At 53.2% G+C, this 23,827-nt stretch overlaps 1 protein-coding gene across 1 annotated transcript in view; it reads left to right on the top strand.

The window, feature by feature from the left end:
- The window catches only part of HMCN2 (hemicentin 2), a 211,885-nt gene that overhangs the window by 102,619 nt on the left and 85,439 nt on the right, over window positions 1–23,827 (top strand). Inside the window, exons 23-37 of the mRNA XM_007944228.2 lie at window positions 1,095–1,222; window positions 4,020–4,274; window positions 4,883–4,969; window positions 9,723–9,917; window positions 10,977–11,107; window positions 11,439–11,586; window positions 12,039–12,165; window positions 16,282–16,436; window positions 17,457–17,735; window positions 19,992–20,270; window positions 21,002–21,110; window positions 21,306–21,475; window positions 22,352–22,506; window positions 22,930–23,026; window positions 23,567–23,662. Of these exons, the coding sequence (XP_007942419.2) occupies window positions 1,095–1,222; window positions 4,020–4,274; window positions 4,883–4,969; window positions 9,723–9,917; window positions 10,977–11,107; window positions 11,439–11,586; window positions 12,039–12,165; window positions 16,282–16,436; window positions 17,457–17,735; window positions 19,992–20,270; window positions 21,002–21,110; window positions 21,306–21,475; window positions 22,352–22,506; window positions 22,930–23,026; window positions 23,567–23,662 (2,411 nt within the window). The remainder of the gene's footprint in view (window positions 1–1,094; window positions 1,223–4,019; window positions 4,275–4,882; window positions 4,970–9,722; window positions 9,918–10,976; window positions 11,108–11,438; window positions 11,587–12,038; window positions 12,166–16,281; window positions 16,437–17,456; window positions 17,736–19,991; window positions 20,271–21,001; window positions 21,111–21,305; window positions 21,476–22,351; window positions 22,507–22,929; window positions 23,027–23,566; window positions 23,663–23,827) is intronic.

Raw genomic sequence — 23,827 nt, 5'->3', positions numbered from 1 at the left:
ATTGTTTGATTCACGTGATCCTTGCAGCTGTCTGGGAGGTGGGGGTGGGGCACAATGATCCCATTTTACAGCAGAGGATACCGAGGCACACCAGATAGGAGGTGGGGACCGAGACTGGAACTCGAGTCTGTCTGGCTCCAGCACTCAGCTGGTAACCTCTGATGGGTGAGAAGCTGGAGGACTGGCCTTAGAGTCCCCCACCCCCATGCTGGCTGCTTGCTCTCGGGGCCAACCAGGGCCAGTGACCACAGCTGCCCTTCCTGTTTTATGGGGGCAAGGACTGCAGGGAGCTAGCACATATGGGCTGGTGACATCATGTCTGCAGGGGCCCCTTGGGGTCTGGCCCAGCTGCAGGAGCCTGGCTGGGGGTCCCAGATTCCTGTGAGATGGGGCCAGGTGACTTCAGCAAGATGGGCTGGGTTGCGGGGGATCGGTGGGGTGCGGGCTCAGCAGCTTTCTCCTGGAGGGCCTTCAACACAGATCTAGGCAACAGAACAACAAAAGGCACTGGCGTAGGAGTCAAGCAGGTCCTGGCACTTAGAGCAGGGGGCCTCGGGGCTGGCGGCATCTCCTGGAAGCTGTGGTGTCCTCGATGGGGCTTCTTCCTCATCGTGCAGAGCTGCCAGCAGTCAGCAGGCATGACACGGGGACCAGGTGCCAGGCCCACAATGGATTCTTCAGGGACAGGTCCTTATCCCCATTCTCCAGATGAAAACATGGAGGTTTCAAGAGGTGAAGCGACTTGCCCAAGGCCGCACAGCTAGGAAGGATTCAGACTTTAGATTCAAACCCAAACTGGTGAACTCCTAGTCTAGTGCTCTTTATCTGTTATACCAGTAGGAATGGGATTTGTCCCTGGCCTGGCAGCTTCTGAGCCTTGGTTTAAGGAAGTGAAAGTGGGTAGGAGGAGGGATGGAGGACATGCAGAGTTCAGAGGGCTGAGCTGGAAGGAAACCCAGGTGTCAGCTTGACAAACACTGATTTTGTCTCAGAAGCCTTCTCAGAGGAGGCAGCTGGTCCAAATTGTGCCTTGAGGCCTTTCCAGTGGAGCTGGGGTTGGTTGGGGTCTCACCAGTGTCCCTCTCCTTTCATAGGCACAGCCTCCTCCCAGCTGGCTCCCTACGTCTGACCCAGGTCCAGGTCAGTGACAGTGGCCACTACCAGTGCACGGCCAGTAACCCTGCAGGGTTCACCTCCCGCTGGTACATCCTCGGGGTGCAAGGTAGGGCCTGGGTCTCCCTCCTGCAGACCCTGTTCCCTAGCTCCGAGCACCCTGCTCTTTCCCCTATCTCTTTTCATGCCTTCTCAGCACACTCCCCGGATCTCCCTCAATTCCACCTCTATGCTCAGCTCTGCCATTCCATCCAAGGTACTTTCCACCTCCTCTTGTCCTTCCCAAGTCCTGTCTCTCCTCCTCCACCCCCTTTCTCACCTCTCCCCATACCCTTTGGTTGGGCCTGGAAAGGCTGTTCAGAGGCTCACTGCAAATAGCTTAGGCCCAGTGAAGACCTAGGGTGGTGGGGGATTTGAGGGTTGGGAGGGGTCCTCTGAAGGGGAAGCAGTGGGAGGTTGAGGTCTGAGAGCATCTCTGCCAAATGCGTGGGCCCAACCACAAGAGACCATAGAGTTTGGATGTCGGAAGAGGCAGAGGCTTGTGGGGTGCTCTCTGAGCCCCTCTGGCCCCTGCTGCCCCCAAAGGAGGCCCTTCCAAATCCCCCACCTATGCCCAGTCCCTGAGGCATTTGGAACACCAACAGCAGTAGCCCTTGACACCTGCTGAGCACCAGCTGTGTGCCAGGTGCCATGCTGCAATCTCTACATATATTACTTCCTCTGTGGAGCAGTTTGATGGTTCATAAGGCCTGAGGTCCCACAAGTGGGTGTTCACCTGGGTGTCCAGGACCCCTCAGAGGAAGCCAGTCAGTGTGAATCACCATATCAAAGAGGCAGGGACCTGTCATCTCAGAGAGCCCAAGGGGCCATTTAGGACAGCTGTCGGCAAACTGCAATCTGCAGGCCAAATCTGTCCCACCACCTGCTTTTGTATGGCCCTTGAGTAAAGAAGGGAAAAGAATGGCTTTTCTACTTTAAATGACTGAAAAAAAAAAAAAAAAAAAGCAAATTATATGAAATTCAAATATCCATGTCCATAAATAAAGTGTTACTGGAACACAGCCTCACACATTTGCTTGTGTATCGTCTATGGCTGCTTTTGTGCTGGAACAGCAGAGTTGAGTAATTGAAACAGAGACTGTCTGGCCCGCAAAGTCTAAAATGTTTACTGTGGGGCCCTTTACGGAAAGTTTTTTGACTCCCAATCTTAACTAATGGTCCATTTCACAGATGGGCACACTGAGGCCTGGAGAAATTCCGAGGTTGCACGAGTGTGTGAGGGAAACACGAAGCAGGGAGGCAGGGTAATGAGCAGGGCCTCAGAGTAGCAGAGCTGAGTTCAAATTCTGGCTCTCCCATTCACTGTGGCCTAGGGCCAGTTGCTTGGCCTCTCTGAGTCTCAGTTTTCCCCTTGTAAAGTAGGGGCTATAATAATAGTCCATCTTATAGTCATCAAAGGTGTTGGTGACATACAACACTCAGCACAGTGGAAGCTGTTACTCTTTTTGGCAAGGGTGTGTATAGGAGAGACAGACAGGCAGCTAGAACATGGGTACCCTTGTGCTTCTGGGCAGGGAGTCCTTATAGACAGTGGGCTCCTGGGCCAAGGGGAGGTGTCTGCCCAGGGGCCAGGTTCCCACCTACAGTCTCATCTCCGAGCCTCTCCTCAGGAGCAGGAAGGGGGTGGGTGTTTCTCAGTCTCCCCTGAGGGCCCAGGACCACATGTGTCCCAGTCTCTCAAGCAGCATTCATAGCCAGGTGGCCCTGGGCTCTAAGAATTCACATAGGCCCATCCAAGCTAGTCCCACAAGGGGCCGCCTGGGCTCCTGGCCCCACAGACCCAGAGCTGTTGCCTGCTCCAGCTCCTGCTAACTGAGGGAGTGAGTGACTGGCCAAGTCACATAACTTTCCTGAGCCTCATCTTCCTCACCTGCAAAATGGGCCTGGCATCTCCCACCTTGTAGGAGGTACCAAATGAGATGGAGAATGAGAAAGTGACTTGAAAACCTGAATCTAAAAGAAATTGAAACCACCCCCATCCCCTTTAGAGTTGGGTAGCCCCTGTGTCAAGGAGCTCTGGTGGCCTAATGGATAAGGCATTTGGCTGCTAACCAAAAGGCAGCAGTTCAAACCCACCAGTTGCTCTTTGGAAGAAAGATGGGGCAATCTACTTCCATAAAGATTTACAGCCTCAGAAACCCAGTGGAGGTCACTGTGAATCAGAATCGACTCGATGGCAGTGAGTTTTGTTTTGTTTTTTTTGGTACCCCACCCCCAGCTGAGGGAAAGGAAGGCAGTGGGTATAAAGAGGATGATTCTAGCCCAGTGTGTGAGGCACCCCCTGTGGGCCAGGCTCTGGGCTGATCACTTGAGTGCCAAGTGAGTCTTCCTCAGGGCAGCTTTGTTGTGGGGGAAACTGAGGCTCCAGCTGGTGGGGTAATTGTGCAGGGTCCTGTGGCTCATGAGGGGCTGAGCTGAGATTCAGACCACTGCCATCTCCCCCGGTCATGGGCTCTGAGCCTCCTCTGTGCCTCCCAGCCTTGCTGTGTGACTTTTAGTCCATCTCTCCCCACTCTGAGCTTCAGTTTCCCTATGTGTGCACTGAGCTGGATGCTTCCAGGTGGTGGCCCTCAAGTGGGTCTGGAAGCAAAATAAACAAGCTAAGCATTGAAGAGCAGTGAGTGTGTTTGGGTAAAAGGCCAGATCCTACTCGCTTTTGGGGTCCAAAGATAGGATGGCTTAATGTCTTCCCGACAAAGTGAGGAGTAGGCAGCTTTAGCTTGCCTGCCACAATGATGATTTTGCTCGATGATGTGCGGAGGAGTGGGGAACCCTGTGGTAGGCAAGGCCCTCTGTGGGCCAGTGGTCTGGAATCCTCAGCCTTGACCCCTCCGTGGCCCTGTCAGCTCCCCCTCAGGTGCAGCTGGGCCCGCGCATGCTGAAGGTGCTGGCAGGAGAAGCCCTGGATCTGAACTGCGTGGCTGAGGGCAACCCAGAGCCCCGGCTGAACTGGTCCAAGGACGGGGTGGCCCTGCAGGGCCGGGTGCCTGAGGGCTCAGTCCACTTTGCAGCCATCAAGGCCTCTGATGCCGGAACATACCGCTGTGAGGCCTCCAACAGTGCTGGGGTGGATGCGTGGGAGCTGGAGCTCAGAGTGCTGGGTGAGTCCCCACGAATCCCAGACTCATCTCTCCCCATCTCCCTCCAACCACAGCTTGGACTCACAAGGTGCTTGCCAGGCTGTGGCACTGGTTGTCACCTTCCTGCCTGGGTCAGAGTCTTTGCTCTGTCTGGGACCTTCCTGGGTATTGGGTGGGTCAGGTGACCAAGAACCTTTGTCCTGACAGCTGGGCCTTCTGAGCCACCAGCTGGGACTCCTCATCCTCCTTCCTCTCAGGCCTGTGATCCTGGTCTCTTCTACTTACTAGCTGGGCAGCCACAAGCCAGTCATTTACACTCTCTGGCCTCTAGTTTTCTCATCTGTGAAATGGGTCCAATAAGATGTAAGGCATAAGCAAGAGAATACATGTGAAGCACCTGGAGCATAGAAAGTTCTGGATCAATGGTGCTAGCATTTTTCACTATATGAATTTGAATGTTTATTAATCTAAAATAAAGTTGCAAAGCCACTGCTGGAAAGGACCCAAAGGGGAAGGACAGTGCTTACCCCCTTCTTCCTTATGCCCAGCTGGGGTTCCAGAGAGGGGACATGCTCTCTGCCAACCCTGGGTCCTGAGAGATTGAGCTTAGTCATGTCACCTCCCACTAGAACCGCCGCACTGGGGGGCCGATCAGACCAGTGGCCTGCTGGAGCGCGTGGCTGGAGAGAATGCCAGTCTTCCATGCCCTGTAAGAGGTGAGGCTGGGGTTGGTGTGGGCTGGGGAGGTGAAGGTGGGCTGGCTAGGATATAGGCCCCTATCTTTACCCACATTCCAGTACCCTGAATCACACACTGTGGGTTGTTGTTGTTGTTGTTATGTGCCATCAGTATTACCCATGAATTATGGAGGGTTATGTGGTCCTTAAGGAGCTCCGGTGGCATAGTGCCTAAGGCATTTGACTGCTAACCAGAAGGCTGGCAGTTCAAACCCACCAGCCACTCCACCAAAGGAAGACCGGGCAATCTACTTCCATAAAGATTTACTGCCTTGGAAACCCAAAGGAGGTCACTGTGAGTCAGAATTGACTCGATGGCAGTGAGTTTTTTTTTTTTAAATGGGGTCTTTGCTTTTTCGCAAGGTGATGCCAGGCATTTCATTCTATCAACCACCCTACAGCATAGGTATTAGTATCACCAAAACAAAAAACCGAACCCACTGCCGTAGAGTCGTATCCGACTCATAGTGACCCCCACCTTGGGTTTCCGAGGCAGTATCACTACAGAAGTAGATTGCCCAACCTTCCTTCTGAGGAGTGGCTGGTGGGTTTGAACCACCAGCCTTCTGGTTAGCAGTCAGATGCCTTAGGCACTATGCCACCAGAGCTTCTAGCCCCCTTTTATTAGGGGCAGTCAAGCCCAGAGGGGATAAGTGACTTGCCTGAAGTCAAACAGCCAGGCCATGATGACAGAGTGTGCTCTGGTTTAACCCTAGCCCTTCCTGCCCTTTTTGTCCTATGCCCCTCAGTGTCTGCTGGGGTAGATTTGAGGCAGGACGTGTGGGGAATTATGACAGCTATGGCTGAGGAAGGCCCAAGTGTCTTGTGTATTGGGGTTTGGTGGCCCCAGCCTTTCCCAAAAAGGCTCACGGAGGATGGGTTCTCTCTCAATTCTGGGTAAACCAGCCCCCTGGGGCCCGCTTTGGGGTGGCAACACGGCATGGAGCTGAGAGGACTACCTCCGCTGTCAGCTGAACCTTGTTTTGACCTGCCCTGCCTGTATAACTTGGGGTAGTTTACCATTCTGACCTTCAGTCTCCTCATCTGTGTAGTGCTAGTGCTGGGGCAAACTGGTTGGACAGCATGAGTTTTCCAGGGCCTGGCACCATGTCTGGTTTGTAGCGGGAGCTTGAGGATATGTATGGGATGAATGGATGCCTCCCTGCCCACCCAGCTGATCCCACTTCCTGGCAAATTGCTTCTTTTGATTTTAGGCTCATATATGGGCCTTTTCTGTTTCCCCAACTAATGTGTGAGCGTCTTGCCTCCTGAGGGCATGCTGTCTCCCCATGATTAGGTGGCATTCTTTAGAAGGATGGGTGGATGGGTAGTAAGTGGCAAGTTAAGAAAAGCTCTGGCAGGAGCCAGGAAAGCTTGTTCTAATCTCAGCTCTGTTTCTTCTTGCTGCAGGGCTTGGGGACAGTCCCTAGGACAGGTCAGGGGTAGGGGCAGGGAAGAACAGGGCTGGCTCTAGCTCAGGGATGGTCTGTTGCCAGCTGCCCACCACATCATGGGCAGGAGGCAGGCACCCTGGGTGCAGTGCTGGAAGCCTTCAGGTTCCCTTGACCATAGCGCCACCTTGTGTCAGTGTCTGGTAACAGCAAGTAAATGTTCTCGCTGGAGGTGGAAGCCGTCCAACACAAGCCTCCTGTCCTCGCAGTTCTCTCCCCCTGTCCACAATCCATATTCAGCCCTGGTCAGCCAGGGGCCTGTTGTCTGGGCCATACATCAGCCTCATCAGCATAACCCAAGCCCCCTCCAGATAAACACTCCCTCACTCTGATCTTGATGAGCCCTTGACCTTTTTTATTCAGACGACTGCTTTGGGCAAATCATTCCTCTCTTGGCCTATGTATTGCCTTCAACATGGGAAGGCAGTAGTGACCTGAGTGATTTTCAGCTGCAGCTCTATGGCTACTGGTACCTTCCCACCACAGTGCTTCCAGGCACTTTTGCAGTTAGAGCTATACTATGGGTTATTGCATTTAAAAAAAAAAAAAAAAAAAAGTTCTAGGGTTGAAGACCCAATGCACCCTCCAGGCTAGCATCTGGTCTGTATGAATCCTTCTAGTCCCAACAGCTCTGAAGTCCTAGTTCCCTGGATGGTGAGAAGGGTGGAGCAAGATGGCATCTCAGGGAGAAGCTACAGGAGCCGGGAGGGGTGCAAGTGCACGTGTATCCATGTGAGTGTGGGTATGTGTGTGCATGTGCATGTGTGTATGTATGTGTGTGCGTGCATATGTGTCTGTGTGTCTCAAGTGGAGAGCAGGCCCCTGGAAGTGGGGCACTTCAGCCAGCATCCTGGCCAGGTATTAAAGAAAACAGCAAAGGATTCCATGAGAAAACAGGTACAGAGAGATGAAGTAACTTGCCCAAAGATACCCAGAGAGTGAGTGGACATGAACACAGCTCCCCAGGTCCTAGGCCCTTTTCCTCAACCAGAGGCAAGTACCAAACAGGAAAAGACTTTCCAGCACTTTAAGATAGGCACTGCCAGTGTTGGGTGGAGTGGGGCAAGGGAACCTCCTGAAAGAGCGCAGACACTTAGGATGCCTTTGGGTGCCACATCTTGACTCCCACCTCATGCCCACCCAAAGGGGCTAGCTGATCCCTCCCTCCAGTGGCTCCTTCTTCCCTCCCAGTGGAGAGGATGAAGGACACAGAATTTTCCACAAAGGCTGCCCCAAGCTGTGAGAGAGATGGCAGATAGAGTGAGGGGTGTTATTAATGAGAAATAGTATTAGCAATTATTGAGAGTCCTGATGACTGGTGATGGCAGAAGTAACAGGTGTGGTATGATGGAGGGGCTTAGGGTGCTGACCTCTGAGCCTGGGTTTGCAGCCCTGGCCTCTGACAGCTCCTGCAGCCTCTGCTTCCACCCAGTTAAGAAGGCAGGCAAGGGCTGAGTGCGTAGAGTTCAAGTGCAGCTGCCGCTATCCTGGGGGCTGGCGGGGTAGATGGAACTGGGACTCACACAGGTCATGCACTCTGCACTCAGCTGTGTCACTGGGCAGCTCTGCTGCTCACCTGTGTGTGCTGCTTGGATGAGTGGATCACTCATTCACTTACTGTCTGCAGGTCCTGCTCTCAGAGAGATGGCTGTATGCAAAGCCAAGTGAGTGGCTGCATGTTCAGCACCCACTGTGCACCAGGCCCTGTGGAGCCGATAGGCTGGGGGCAAAGACAGATAAACGGTGGCAGTTCAACGTGAGGTGTACTCGAGAAGGAAGTCCATGTGGGACGTCATTCACGGAGGGGCTGGAGGGTATAGAAAGCAAAGTGACCACCCATGCATGCTAAGTGAACAGCCTGGGCAGAGCAGGTGCTGGCCCCCATTCATACCTTGATCCAGTGGCATAATGCAGGGCAAAGAGCATGGCAGGCACCTTCATTTATTCATTCAGTTAGCAGAGGTTGCTGCACACCTGGAGTCCCTGGGTGGTGGAGATGGTTAATGGACTCAGCTGTGAACCAAAAGGTTGGAGTCCAAGCAGAGACACCTTGGAAGAAAGGCTAGGGACTCTACCTCTCAAACTTCAGCTATTGAGAAGCCTGCAGGGCACGACAGCTGGTCTCTGCTTCCCTGGAGCAAGAGAGGAAGGAGGAGAGTCAGGAGTAGGAGGAGGACACGGAATGTGTGGCTAATTCCCTCCATGAACAACTGCCTCCTTCGCCACGAGACCAGAACTGAATGGTGCCTGGCTACCATTACTGAACAACTTGACCAAAGACTCCACAGAAGAATCCTGATCAAAAGGGAGAAAATGCAGAACAGAATTTCAAGTTCTCATGGAATCCAGATTTTCTAGAGCCATGGAGGCTGAGTAAACCCCTGAAACTATTGCCCTGAAATAATCTCCAAACCATAAACCAGAAATACCCTCTGAAGTCTTCTTAAAAACTGAGCAATAGTTTAACCAGTTAAAAAAAAAAAAAAAGTCTCCCTTGAGCATTATGTTTTTTAAAGAACTATATATGCAATCAAAATGGCAACAGTAATTGGAAAGACTAGATAGGACCCTTGGGAGGGTAGTGAATTGGTGTTAATGAGGGAGGAATAGTTCAGGGAAGGAAGGGAGAGTGGTTACACAACTTGAATGTAGTCAGTGTCACTGTATGTGTCGAGACTCGAAATGGTGTGTGTTCTCAACAGCAACAAAAGTACAACTAATGACAGAAAACCCTGTGGGATCACCATGAGTCAGAATCAGTGTGGCAGCAGCTGGTTTCCACTGCACATCTACTATGTGCCAGGTGCTGCACTGGGGCCGAGGATGCAGGAGGCAGCCAGAGATGTTGGTTCTTGTGGAAAACCCATGAGTGGAGAGAGACAGACACTAAAAATAAAGACCTACATGTGTATTCTGGAGCAGGTTGGGAAGTTAGAAGTGATGGGAAAACCCCCTCAAAACGAAAACACAGGGCAGTCTGGGCGTGCCGGGTGGGGGCACCGTTCTAAAGGAGGTGGCCCCACTGAGGAGGGAAACAGAATAGGCTTGTGGGCCCCTCGGGAGACTGGGAGCCCATGTGGACATGCAGCATGAAGTGGGGAGGTGCTCTCAGGGCAGGTGCTTCTCCCAGTCTGGAGGTTTGAGAGCTGCTTGGAACCACATACTGAAGGGTGAGCAACCCTTGCAAAGGAGGAGCCCTGGGTTGGGGGTGGGGGACAGTATGAGCTGGGTGTGGAGCTAGAAGGTATGTTTGGTGCTGATGGTCCTGTGTGCCCTGCCAGGCACGCCTAAGCCGCAGGTCACGTGGCGGAAGAGCCTGTCCTCAGAACCTCTGCTTGGCCGGCCGGGTGTGGCAGTGCTAGATGAAGGGTCTCTGTTCCTGGCCTCAGTCTCGCCCACGGACAGCGGGGACTACGAGTGTCAGGCCACCAACGAGGCAGGCTCTGCGTCCAGAAGGGCCAAGTTGGTGGTCTACGGTGAGCAGGGACCCTAGAACTGGGGTGCCCAGGGGTGGTAATGCTGGCTCCCCGGGGCTCATGAGCTTGCTTACGGGGGAGGCTGCAGTTTCCTGCCCTGGAGTCCAAGAGAGGGGAGAGTTTGAGGATGTTGGGAGAGCTGCAGGTTGTACTGGGTGTCCCCCCACCCCCAGAGAGACCCCACAAGGAGACCATGTACAGAGAAACACCCCAGACTCCACAAATGGGTTTTAAAATGGTCTAATAAGTGAGTTGATTTTAAAATGAGCCCCATTTTAATGAAAAGCTTCAATGCCCACTTCTGGGGTGTACAGAGGGAGGGGAGCCCTGCCCCTTTGCCCTAATATAGGCATAATGGGCAAATGCTCCCCTTGCCGGATCTGAGCCTTGGTCTATTTGACTGGTTCTAAATGGTCACCTTATGGAGCTCTGGTGGTGTGGTGCCTAAGGCATTTGACTGCTAACCAGAAGGTTGGCAGTTCAAACCCACTAGCTATTCTGAGGAAGGAAGATGGGGCAATCTACTTCCGTAAAGATTTACTGCCTTGAAAACCCAATGAGGGTCACTATGAGTTGGAATCAATTCGATGGCAGTAGGTGTGTTTATTTGTTTTTAAATAGTCACTTTGTACTTTTCACTTGAGCAGCTACCCTGCTCATCATCTAATGGGTATGAAGACATACCCATGCTTCAGATTCTGACTTGGCAGGGACCAGCTTGGGGCTTTCCTGGGGAATGTGACAAGGGGCTGGATGTGAGAATAGGATGGATCCAGGGGTCACAGCATCTTGCAAAGCTGGGTGTCAGGGCATCTGTAGCTAGGCCAACCGAGGGTGTGCTCATCCGAGAAGGGCTGCTGTGGTCTCCTGTTTGACGTCCTGAGAGATATAGCATCCCTAGGCCTGCAGGGCCCCCCGAGACCACAGCCAGACCAGGGGCCAGAGAATCTGGGAGCCAGGAGGGAGCCAGGACTTCCTGCCCAAGCCAGGTCCAGGTGGATGTGACTCTCTAAGTAGTGGGCTGGTGGGCAGCTCCTCTGCTTCTCTTTGCTCCCCAAGTGCCCCCCAACATCCGGGCGGATGGACGCAAGGCCAACGTATCAGGCATGACTGGGCAGTCCCTGACGCTGGAGTGTGACGCAAATGGCTTTCCCACCCCTGAGATCGAGTGGCTCAAGGATGGGCAGCTGGTGGGTGACACTTTGGGGCAGACAGGCTGGAGGGTAGGATCTGTATATGGGGAAGAGCCTTCTGGATGGGTGTGCTCTGTGTGTCTACCGTGTGGGGGTGAAATTGTGACAGGGGTTGCTGAGGATGGCAGAGAGGTGGAATTTGGGTTAGTGGGGACTGTGGTCTCATCATGAAGCCTGGAAGACTGCATGGTGGAGAGGGTAGGGCATGGGGATTCTGGTCACCAACCAGCTGTGGGACCTTGGGCAAGTCTCTTACCTTCCTTAGGTCTCAGTTTTCTCATCACTAAAGTGAGTGACTCAACAGCTCTCTCTGGCCTTGTCCACCCAGATCCCTGAGGCTGGCAACCACTACCTCCTGGATGGGTCCCGGTCTCTCCACTTCCCCAGGATCCAGGAGGGCGACTCTGGCCTCTACTCCTGCCGGGCTGAGAACCAGGCTGGGACGGCCCAGCGGGACTTTGAGCTCCTGGTGCTCAGTGAGTGAGCCCTGGGGGCCAGAGGAAGAAGGCAGACTTTACAGGGGTTGGGTAGGGGTGATAGAATGGCTGGAGGCCTTGCTCCCTTCCTTTGTGTGTGTTCAGCTGTTTATATTGACCACCTACTGTGTGCCAGGCCACAGGGGGATCCAGACAGACCTAGACACTGTCCTCATGGAGTTAAGAGGTCGGGGGAGACAGTAGATAATCATGCAATTAATCAAGTAATTACCATGGTGTTAGTGCTACAAATGGGTGGTACATTCTACCAAGAAGCACAGTGCAGTGGTCCATCCAGCCCAGGGCTCTGGGAGAGCTCCTTGAAGTCAAATAGGTGGTAGGGAGGGTGCCCCAGGTAGGGGGGCTCGCACATGCAAAGTCTCTGCCAGAGGAGGGGCTTAGCAGGTTTGAGGAGTTTTCACCCCTTACTCCATCATCCCCCCCCCACCCAGTCCCACCTTCTGTGCTTGGAGCTGGGGCTGCCCAGGAGGTGCTGGGCCTGGCAGGTGGAGACGTGGAGCTGGAGTGCCGGACTACAGGGGTCCCCTCGCCCCAGGTGGAGTGGACCAAGGACGGGCAGTGAGTGGTCCCTGGCGGGTGGCATGGAGGTGGTGCCCAGGCTGGGCAGGGTGATAGGGGACACTGGGAGGTTGTTCTGGGGGGGGGGGGAGGACCCTGACTGGCATTGTACCTGCCTCACAGTGCCTACCCTCTACTGGGATTCTGTTAGAGGGCAACTCAGGCCCCTTGCATTGCCAGCCTTGAGACTGCCCAGGCCAGACTCTGGTCTCACCTCATCCCATCCTTGTGCTGAAAAGCCCCTCACTCAGTCTGCCTCCTCCTTTTTCTTTATCTCCATCTCTCTTTCTCTCTTCTTTTTTATTGAGGTAAAATTCATATAACATAAAGTCAACCATTTCCAAGTGTACAGTTCTGTGATGCTTAGTACATTCACAATGCCAGGCAGCCATCACTCTGTCTAGTTCCAGAATGTGTTCTTCATTCTCAAAGGAAGCCCCATACCCATTAGCAGTCATCCCCAGTCCTCCCACCCCAGTTCCTGATAACCACAGATCCACTTCCTGTCTCTATGGATCTGCCTAGTCTGAACATTTCACCCAGATGGGACTATACAATATGTGGCCTGTTGTGTCTGACTCATTTCCCTCAGCATCATGTTTGCAGGGTCCCTCTTGTTGCCCAGGTATCACTGCTTCATCCCTGTTTATGGCTGCCTAACACTCCCTTGTATGGTTATGCCATAGTGTGTTAATTCATTCCTCAGTTGACAGGCATTTGGGTGGTTTCCACTTTTTGGCTATTGTGAATCATTCAGCCTTCCTTTTCACAGTCATTTTCATGATTGTCAAAGTGCCTTTGCCCTAGGATGAAAGTAAAGGGCGACTTCATGCTGACAGAACAGTTCCTTGTGCCAGGCCCTGTGCTGGGCACAGGGAGAGAGCTGTGAGCAAAACTGTCCCTCATGGGCTTTGGGACCATGGAGGAGACAGACGCAAGCATTTTCAGCATATAGGTCTGTATCCTATCACAGGCACTGGGATGGGGACTGTCATTGCTGGGTGCTATCAAGTTGATTTTGACTCATAGCAACCCCAAGTGACACAGTAAAAGTGCCTCATAGGGTTTTCTTGGCTGTAATCTTTATGGAAGCACACGACCAGGTCTTTTCTCGCTTGGAGCTACTGGGTGGGTTTGAACTGCCAGCCTTTGAGTTTGCATCCAAGTGCTTAACTGCTATGCCATCAGGGTTTCTGGGGTAGGGACTAGCAGTGGGGCATCTGCATTGTGCTAAGGCAGAAACCCTGGCACAGGAAGGGTAGGTGAGCTGCCTGTAGTCACCCAGGGTCAGCAGTAGAGGCAGGATTAGAACCCTGCGTGTCTGGTTCCACAGCCCATGCTTTTCACCCCATGTGCTGCTTTGAGAATCACTAGGATGAAGTAGGGAGCTCTGGTGGCATAGTGCCTAAGGCATTTGACTGCTAACCAGAAGTCTGGTGGTTCCTCAGAGGGAAGACTGGGCAATCTGCTTCTGTAGAGATACCGCCTCGGAAACCCAAGAAGGGCTCGTAATAAGTTGGAATTAACTTGATGGCAGTGAGTTTTGTTTTGAGGATGAAGTAGGCCTTGAACTAGACTTTTAAGAGCCAGGTAGGACCTGGAGAAGATAAAGCCAAGAGAGAGAAAGTACTTGGAGAGGATAAAGGCACTGTAGTTGGAGGGAACAACATGGGCAAAGGTGTAGAGGTGTAAGTCTACAGGTCACGATTGAGAATAGAGCCCAGGCTATGTTTGGAGCTGTAGAAGATAAGATGGAATGAACCCACATGAGGCCAATAGTTCAGAGGCAGGGCCTTAACCTCTCTGTGGCTCAGTTTCCTCTTCTGTGTGATGGGGCCAGGAGTCCTTGGGTGGTACACAGGGTTAAGGTGCTCAACTGCTAACTGAAAAATCAGCCATTAAAAACCCTGTGGAGCTCTGACGTTGGAAACCCTATGGAAATCTGAAGCATGGTTTATGCGGTGGATAAGGCATTCTATAAGTCCATGGATGGTGGTTTTGGCAGAAGCATTGCATGCAGGGAAGGCGGCTTCCTGGCGGAGTGGGTTCCCTTCAGGCGTTAATTGGTAGAAGAGACTGGCATGAGATGGAGTAGCAGGTTGGCCAGCCATGGAACAAGAAAGCCAAGTGTCCTTTGGGCAGGAAGATTCCTGGTGGAGTGGTTGTCCTTGGGCATTAATCGGCAGAAGCAGAGAGACCAAAGAAACGGGAAGCAGAGCTGCCTCAGCCTCAAGGATAGGACCATGGCCTTTTGGGGGTGGAACTACCGCAGCCCCCCAGGTTTCAAAGAGCCAGACCTTCACCAACTTGGTTCTGGAGTGTGGGGGTGCTCGTTCATGTGAGCCAGTGGGATGGAGCCATAGCCGCTGCCCAAGAATGAGGGGGCAGGGCTGCCATGCCCAAGAGGGAGAGGAATGGGTCCCGCCAGGCCAAGGGGGTGAGGTCACCACTCAGGAACTAGGGGACTAGAGCCATCCAGTGGAGGGAGATCTGTATAGATACCACCCACTGAAGATCTGTACAGGTGCCAAGTTGACAAGGGGTGGAATTGTGGTAGTTAAGGTTGTGTGCCAACTTGGCTGGGCTTGATTGAGTGGCTGGGCAGCTGGATGTAGTTATTTCCCATGATGAGACTGGCAGTCAACTCCATGGTGGGATATACCACAGGCAGCTGAGTAGCTGCTTTAGGAATGAAGTCTGCTTCCTGTATATGAGCAGCAGCTTCAGGGACGGTCTCTAGCGTATGGCACGCTTGAACCCTGCATGTAGCTGTGTCGTTGTTCAGCAGCCTGCCATGTTCTGCTGCTTTTTGGACTTTCAATGGAGTTGAATTAATGGCCTGCCATGTGGTTTGGTAGTTACTTGTCGACCTTGTTACTTGTCCCTTGGGTTTGTCAGCCTTGTTACTTGTTGACCTTTTGTTTGTCAGCCTCAGCAGCCAGGAGCTGAGTGAAGAAAAACTTCCAGCTTCAATGGGCCAGGAACAGGAGGCAGAGCTGAAGCCCAAGGTTGAGGGGCTTTCACCCAGCCCCTAGAGCCTGGCACTTTGAACTCAGACTTAAAGGCTCCAAATTATAAGAATAAACCCCTGTTTATTAAAGCTACCCCATTTGTGGTATAGTCTTGTCAGAGTGACACCAGGTAACCAGAACAGTTGCCATGAGCAAACATCAACATGATGACTTTTTTTTTTTTTTTTTTAAATAGTGGGACCAGCTCTCTGTGCATAGCAAGCTGAGGGGGTTGGGCCTAGCCCCTGGGGTGTGCTCACTCTTCAGTTGGGGGTGGGAAGAAATGGAAGCCTTTTGACCAGGGCTCACAGACTAGAGGGGCCAGGTCAACCTTGGCCTGCAAACAGGTTTCACTTAGCAGGCAGGTATTTAAATTTTGTTCTGAAAAGCCCTTTCCTAAAGTATAATTTATGTACCATAAAACTTACCCATGGTACAAATCCAGCTGAATGATTTTTAGTAGATCTTTAGAGTTGTGCAAACATTACTGCCAATCAGTTTTATAACATATTTATCACCCCAGAAAGCTCCCTTGTGCCTATCTGCCCCACTCCCAGCAGGCAGCCACTAGTGATCTGCTTTCTGATTCCATAGATTCAGCAGGGGTTTTAAAACCTGTACTAGAGGCCCAGGCCTGGGTCTAACCCACTGCCATCGAGTAAGTTCTGACTCATAGAGACCCCTATTGGGTTTCCAAGGCTGTAAATCTTTATAGAAGCAGACTGCTTCATCTTTCTTTCACATTGCAGCTAGAGGATTTGAGCCGCCAGCCTTCTGGTCAGCAGCCAAAATGCTTTACCCACCATGCCACCAGAGCTCTTTAGGCCTGGGACTAGGGGCAGGCAAAGAGACATTTGCTTGACCAGGAGTGAGCACTAACTTAGTTGTCGCACTGGAGCTGATGTCCTTGCTTCACCCTATCGCTCCTAGCCCTGCCGAAGCCCACAGGCAGATCGCTTGCGTCCCCAGGGGCCATCCTGACTCTTTGTTCCACGCCCCCTGCAGTTTCTGGACACTGCCTGGGTTTGCTGAGGCTCCTTTCTGGGCGGCCTGCCCCTACCAGGGTCTGGCCTCATTGACAGTTTTCTCTTGACCATCTCCCCAGGCCTGTCTTTCTGGGAGACCCTCACATCCAGCTCCGGGAGGACCACCAGGTTCTCAGGATCACCAGCAGTCACCTGGGAGACGAGGGGTGGTACCAGTGCATGGCCTTCAGTCCAGCTGGCCAGCAGGCCAAGGACTTCCAGCTCACGGTACACTGTGAGTCCCACCCCCTCCCCACCCCTGCCTGGACCCCACCTCTACCATAGGCAGCTTCCAAAGCTTCCTGCTTGGCTGCCTGCTGCCTTGGGGGAAGAGTAACAGCAGAAATGGGGGCCTGGGGGAGCCCCCAAGTCCAAGGAAGCCAGGGTAGGGGGACTAGAGGGAGTTCCAGCCAAGCCCATTATTCCCCATCCCCTTGGCTCACGTTTTACTATTTCTGATACCACTTGGTATGATTATGATTGTTATTATTTTATCTTTTTCTTTAAAGCAAGTCACTTTTCTTTATACTGCAGCACATTTATTTAAAAGGGTATTCAATATTTCAACTATAAGTGGAAAACCAGGGCCACTTGGTATTCACAGAAGGGAACTAAAAGCAAGTGCAGCACCAGGGCAGTGTAGTAAACGCCGTCATGTGAGCTGCCTGCAGAGGGCGCTGAACCCATGTCTGTGCCCTCAGCTAAGGCAAGGAGAGTAGGAAGTGCTAGAAAAGTTAAGGACATAGCACAATTGGAGACCTTCCCTTTGTCATAATCAGGAGGGAAGGGGATTTGGAAAGGATGTAGCTTTTCCCTTTTGAGACTCAGTGTTATTTCAGGCCCTGTCCATATGCCTAAAGTCATCTTGAGTGCCACTAGTGTGACCTCCTCAGGGGAAGTCCCAATCTAGTCCACTCCCTCACTTTACAGATAAGGAAACTGAGCCCCAGAGAGGGGAAGTGACCTACCCTAGGTTCTACAGTTAGAGGCAGAATGGGGTCCACAGCCCAAACCTGTGTCCCCTCCACACTCCTTCCACATGTCCTGTGATGATCAACCATCACGTCAGCATGTGCCCCAAGCTGGTCCCCCTGTCAGTTCCCAGGTCCCCACTCTCCCCACCTCCCGCACCTTCCCCACCACCTTGGGATGCAGGATGATGCTTTGGGCCTCTGGCATGTGCATGTCACTCTAGGGGAGAACTCTTGCCACCTCTGGGGGCTCCCTATTACTGCCCTCCCATTGTTCTCCTCAGCACTCCCCACCATCTGGAGCTCCAGTGAGACCAGTGAGGTGGCCGTCATGGAGGGGCACCCAGTGCGGCTCCTGTGTGAAGCCCGGGGAGTCCCCGCTCCTGACATCACCTGGTTTAAGGATGGAGACCCACTCCCCAGCAGCGCCAAGGCAGTCTACACCAGGGGCGGCCGGCAGCTGCAGTTGGGGAAGGCCCAGGGCTCAGATGCTGGCGTCTACACCTGCAAGGCCAGCAATGCTGTGGGGACAGCAGAGAAGGCCAGCAGGCTGGAGGTTTATGGTGAGCAGGCCTGGGTTGTACCTGTGAGTGTTGATGGTTAGCTAGGGTGGCCAGGGGGAGAGACTCTGGGCCATGATGGCCTCTGCCCATCCCCAAAAGTCAGTGAGAGGTAGCTGCTTTGAGTGGATAATATCCAAATGGGATTAACGGAACTGTTGAGTTGTCTAGGGAGAAGGATCACCTCAGCTCATCCAACTTCCCTCATACAGTCAAGGAAACAGACCAGGAGAGGTAGGGGCTTGTCTAGGAGTCCACAGAAGAGTCTAGAATCTCAGTCTCCTCCACTCATGGTTTGGGGCTTTTTACAAAGCCATTTACAGGCTCTCATGACCACTAGGCAATCTACTTCTGTAGTGATACTGCCTTGGAAACCCAAGGAGGGGTCACTGTGAGTTGGGTCTGACTCGACGGCACATAACAACAACATGACCATTCCTAATAATTAACTGCTTTCATTAATCACTTAACATGAGCTAGACCCTTTGAAGCAACTTTACAGTGTTAGCTTTTTAATCCACCCTAACTCTGGTAGTGTAGTACCTAAGGCACTGGACTGCTAACCAGAGGGCTGGCGGTTCAAACCCACCAGTAACTCCTCGGAAGGGAGCTGGGGCAATCTACTTCCGTAGTGATACTGCCTCGGAAACCCAAGGAGGGGTCGCTATGAGCCAGGTCCGACTCCACGGCACATAACAACAACAACAATGTAGTATAAGTGAGCTCTGGTGGTGCAGTGGTTAAAAGCACTTGGCTGTTAACCAGAATGTCAGTGGTTCGAACCCACCATGGGAGAAAGATGAGCAGTCTGCTTCTGTAAAGATGTGTAGCCTTGGAAACTGTATGGGGCAGTTTTACTCTGTCCTATAGGGTCACTATAAGTCAGAATGGACTCAGTGGTTTTGGGGATGTGGTATAGGTCCCTGTGTGGTGTGAACAATTAATTTGATGGCTGCTTACTGAGAGGTTGGCAGTTTGAGTCCACCTAGAGGGGCCTCAGAAAAAAACCCTGGTGAACTACTTCCAAACAGTCAGCCATTGAAAATCCCACGGAGCCCAGCTCGACTCTGATGTGTGTGGGGTTGCCAGGGGTCAGAATCAACTCGAAGGCAACAGTTTTTATTTGATTATTGTGATACAGGGCCTGTATCATTTCTTTCCCCACTTACAGATGAGCATGGTGGGGCCCAGAGGGGGGCAGTTGCTTGCCCAGGGTCACACCACCAGGGCTGTTGGAGCTGGGCTCATACCTGAGTGGGTCTGACACCAAATGACACACTGTCAACCTCCACATTGCACTGACTAGAAGGAGTTTAGCTCTGAGGACTTGGAAGGAGAAGATACAAGGAAAGGGTATGGGTGGGAGGCATGAATGGTGTCCAAGCAGGAACCCCAGTCAAGTTTGAGAGGCCAGATACAGACAAGGAGTCAGTTCTGGAACTCTGGCCCCAAAAGCGATAAGGGCTTGGATGCTGGAACCCCAGAGAGCCTGGAGGGTAGTTGGGCCGTGGGGTCTGTGGGCAGCCTCTGAGGATGGGTTCAGGGACTCTTATTTTGGCATCTGAGGACCCCCGGGAATTGAATGAAAAATGTACCTGTGTGTGTTTTTCATCACATTTTCAAAGGGGCTTGTGACCCAGACAAAACTGAGAAGCATAGCCCTGTGCATCATTGCTTTGTGTCCCCTGGTAATGTGTATCAGGTCAGCAAGTGGGGGCCGACCAAGGGGAACCAGTCATTCCCTCCTCCACCTTGGCTATGGTGGGCCTTCACTGGCTGTGTTAGGAGCACCTGGGCTTGAGTCTGTTCCATTCATGTACTTCCTCAGACCAGCTCAGGTCCTGGACATGGGGAAACTCCACACCTTGAGTTCAGCAGATATTGAGATCTACTGTATGCAGGTACTGGAGACACACAGATAGACAAGCCATCTTACTCATGAGTTCTCAGGATCAGTAGTGGGGAATTGAAAAGAGGATGCTGGACAGATGGCAACCAGTGTCCTGGGAGTGCTGCCAGAGGGTAGAGGAGGGAGAGGCTACTTCCGACTCAGGATAGTGGGGAGAGTTTCCTGGAGGAAGAGATATCCCAACAGGGAGTTTCAGGTAGTGGAAGTGAGAGAGGGAAGCATTTCATGTGAGGTGGGGTCACTGAGGGGCTTACCCAGGCCTATTGAACTGGGTGGGTATTGGCTCTTGGGCTAAGAGCAGCTTGGTATTGGGTTCTGGTCCCTGAGCAGCCTCTATGTCACTTCCCTAGTCCCACCCACCATCGAGGGCGCTGATGGAGGACCGCACGTGGTCAAGGCAATGGCTGGGAGGCCCTTGGCACTGGAGTGTGTAGCCAGAGGCCGCCCACACCCCACACTCTCCTGGCACCACGAGGGGCTGCCTGTGGCAGAGAACAATGTGACGTGGGTGGAAGCAGGCGGCAAGCTGTGGCTGGAGAGCCTGGGGGAGGCATCCGGGGGCCTGTACAGCTGTGTGGCGGGCAGCCCTGCTGGGGAGGCTGTGGTGCAGTACTCCGTGGAAGTGCAGGGTGAGTCCCCCAGGCTCGGCCTGCTCACAGCAATCTGGGCTTATGGGTTCTTCTCCCAGCATTAATTGGACACCTACTGTGTGCTTATCCCTGGCAGCCTCCTGAGGGGATGGGTGGTAGAGAAGAGCCAATGTCCTTCCATTGTATGCAGTAGATGCTGATGCTGAGACCTGGGTTGGGGATCCCACAGGGCTAGGAGAGGGTTAGGGTTGGGCACAGAGCACGGGATCCAGGGCCCTTGCTCCTGCCCAGAAATCTGTGCTGGGTCCACCAGGTAGGATGAATGGCAGCGTTTCTGCCTTTCAGGACATGCTAGTGAAATGGCCATTCGTTGAAAGCCTACTGCAGCCCCAAACTGTTGCCCCCCCCCATAGGGTGGGTGGGGCCTTTGCCTGCCCCTCCCTTAATTGGACAGGCATTTATCAAGCATTTGTTATGAACTACCTGGTTTAATGCTAGTGATAACATGAGAACAAGGCAGATGGGACTCCTGCCTTTGAAAAGCCCTCAGTCTGGTTGGGAGATGAGCATTAAATGGGCAAGCCTAAGCCAGTAGGGGGAGGCTTAGGGGGTCCTCTTCTGGCCTTGGGGGTGGTCCTGGAAAGAGGAGCATTTATAGGGAAATTTGAAGGATGTGGTGAGGATGTGAGCCTCCCCCTGAGGTTAGTGGGGAGATGGGAGGGCTGAGGTTTGCTCAGCTCTAAACATCCCATGGTGGGTCCTGCCTGCAGTGCCCCCACAGCTCCTTGTGGCTGAAGGCCTGGGCCAGGTGACCACCATCGTGGGACAGTCCCTGGAACTTTCCTGCCAGGCCACAGGCACCCCTGTGCCCACTATCCAGTACGTAAGGGGTGGGGAGGCCCAGGCTAGAGGTGAGGGCAGAGATTGTATGCTTGGGGGCAGGTGGGGGAGGGAGTACTCCTCTTCCCAGGAATATGAAGAAGGCAGGTGGGGACCCTGTGAGACTGCCTACTTGCCCTGCCTGGCCCTGCTCCCCCAGTCTCAGGCTGACCCTCCCCTTCCCCACCACCTCAGATGGCTGCAGAATGGTCGCCCCACTGAGGAGCTGGCCGGGGTACAGGTGTCCTCGCAGGGGGCCACGCTGCACATCAACCATGTGGAGCTGGGCCACGCGGGCCTCTTTGCCTGCCAGGCCACCAATGAGGCAGGCACTGCTGGGGCTGAGGTGGAAGTATTTGTGCACGGTGAGCAAGCATCTTGGGTTCTGGGGCCATGGGCTGGCCGAGATGCTAGGGGTGGGCAGGGCCAGAGGGCTGCACCATTGATGCCCTTGGCAGGCCTGGGAAGGGCATGGGGCCTGTCTTCTGTGGACAATGTTTCTTGGCTGGACTTCCCAGTTCTCCAAAGAGAGGAAGGGGTGAGAGACAGGTCTCAGCCACTTATCACACTTGTCCTCTGTCTTGAGCAGCCCACAGGCCCTATACTCTCTCCAGCCTCCCTTCTCACCACTCTATCTCTTTGTGTTGACCACGCAGAACCTCCTTTGTTTCCTCGAACACGTCAGCTCTCCTGCTCACCTCTGAATCTTGTGTATGCTGTTTCCTCTGCCTGGAACATTGTCCCTCCACCTTTGTCTGCCTAACTCCTCAATGCTAAAGCACCCCTTTCTCCAGGAAGCATTCCTCAGTTTCACCATGTTGACTCTGCACTGCCCAATCTCTCATGGCCATAGCCTGCTGTAGTGGGATTACTTGTTTAACTGTCCATCTTGGCTGCCCAGTTCTGTGAGCTCTGAGAGGGCAACCCAGTAGCCACTGTTCTCTGCTGTGTCCCTGTGCCTCGTGCAGATACAGGTTCTATGTACATGTGAATAAATGGATGGGTGGATGGATAGTTGGTTGAGAGAATGTCCAAAGTACTGGCTCCCAGTCTGGAGCTCTTTTCCCTAAGCTAGGTGTCTGAGGGATTGGGGGTTGTGGTGGTGGTGAGGCTAGAGGTCAACCCTTGGCCAACCCTGAAATGCCACTCCCTTATCCACCTGGGCACTGGGGGAGTTACTGGGTGCCCATTGCATATCTCCTGACCCTGGCCTGGAACCTCCCCATCTCTCCTCTGGCCAGAGCTCCCATCGGTTGACATCATTGGGGGTGAGAACATCACAACCCCTTTCCTGCAGCCTGTGACCCTTCAGTGTGTAGGAACTGGGGTGCCTGTCCCAAGTCTCCGCTGGTGGAAGGATGGGGTGGCCCTGACAGCCTTGGGGGGCAATCTGCAGGTATGTGCAGGGGCTCTAGGGCTGGTGGGGCAGCTGGACACTGGTGGATCAGCCACTTCTGTTGGACCCTGGAGACCCCCAGGGGAGTCCTGGCAGCTTAGGGGTAGGATAAGCACAGTCCTCACTTACCTGGGGGAGTCAATCAATAGATCCTGGGGATGGTGGACCTAAAGAAGGGAGGAGCCTTTGGACTATTCCAGGTCCCAGGAGCTGGCAGCTACAGAAGGGAGATAGTGGGGCAAGGGTGCATGCCCAAGGGTCAGCAGAATCCCCTAGAATCCCAAGTACTCGGCTTATAACTCTACCCCTAGAACTGAACTGAACTTCCAGAGGTCAGCAGCAGCCTGGCCAATGGCCATGTTCCATTTGGTTCCCTGTACTCACATCCCATAGTGCACACTCTCTTTCCTCCTTCCCCTCTAGATTGAGAAGGTAGACCTGAAGGATGAAGGCATCTACACTTGTGCTGCCACTAACCTGGCTGGGGAGAGCAAGAGGGACTTGGCACTAAAGGTCTTGGGTGAGGACATGGACCCAGGGCCCTCGATGATGGATGATCCCTTGAGGGCTGGGGTGGGTGGACTGTAGAGTGGGGGTTAAATCATGGGCATACACTTAACAATAGCGTGAGCTATTACTCTGTGGCCCCTTTCAGTTGTTTTCTGTGGGATTCCTAGTTGTAGTCCCTGCCCACATTCATATGTGCCTTGGCTCTTTTAATGTGTTTTTGGTTCACTTGGATTCTTGTACAAGCAGGTAAGCCCCTTCACTTCTCACTTTTCACGGCTGAGTAGGATTCCTACTCCTCTACTGTGCACGTTGGCTATTCCTGGGGCCTGGGCATGAAGGTTGTTCCTGGTGTGTGATTGTAATGGAGGTTGTGGGCCAGTTGCTTTTTGTCCTTGGACTTGGTTCCAGAAGTGTTCTTTCTCCATCAGCTCAGCCATCTGGAGCCAGTTTAGAGCCCTAGGTGCTCAGGACTCTTTGGAAGATGGAGAAGGGCATTGGGAATGTCTGAGATTTGAGCTTCTCCCAAAGTGTCTTCTTTCCCCTCCACTAGTGCCTCCCAACATCGAGCCAGGTCCAGTCAACAAGGCAGTGCTGGAGAATGCCTCAGTGACCCTGGAGTGTCTGGCTTCAGGTGTGCCCCCTCCAGGTAAAACCCCTTCTCTTGGCTGAAAACCTCCTCCAGTTGGCCCTAATTCCCCATCTATTGAAACCAGCAAGTTCCCCAGGCATCACTCTGGCTGTAGACATAACCAGGAGACATCAGCAGGCCCTCTTCCCTATTTCTTCTGGTTCCCCCTCTTCCTTCTCTACA

Source organism: Orycteropus afer, unplaced genomic scaffold (genome assembly GCF_000298275.1).
Source record: "Orycteropus afer afer isolate SDZICR_OR568_19922 unplaced genomic scaffold, OryAfe1.0 scaffold00123, whole genome shotgun sequence".
NCBI classification, from domain to species: Eukaryota; Metazoa; Chordata; class Mammalia; order Tubulidentata; family Orycteropodidae; genus Orycteropus; species Orycteropus afer.
The sequence above is the reverse complement of the archived record's forward strand: the minus strand, read 5'-3'. Positions and strand labels throughout refer to the sequence as shown.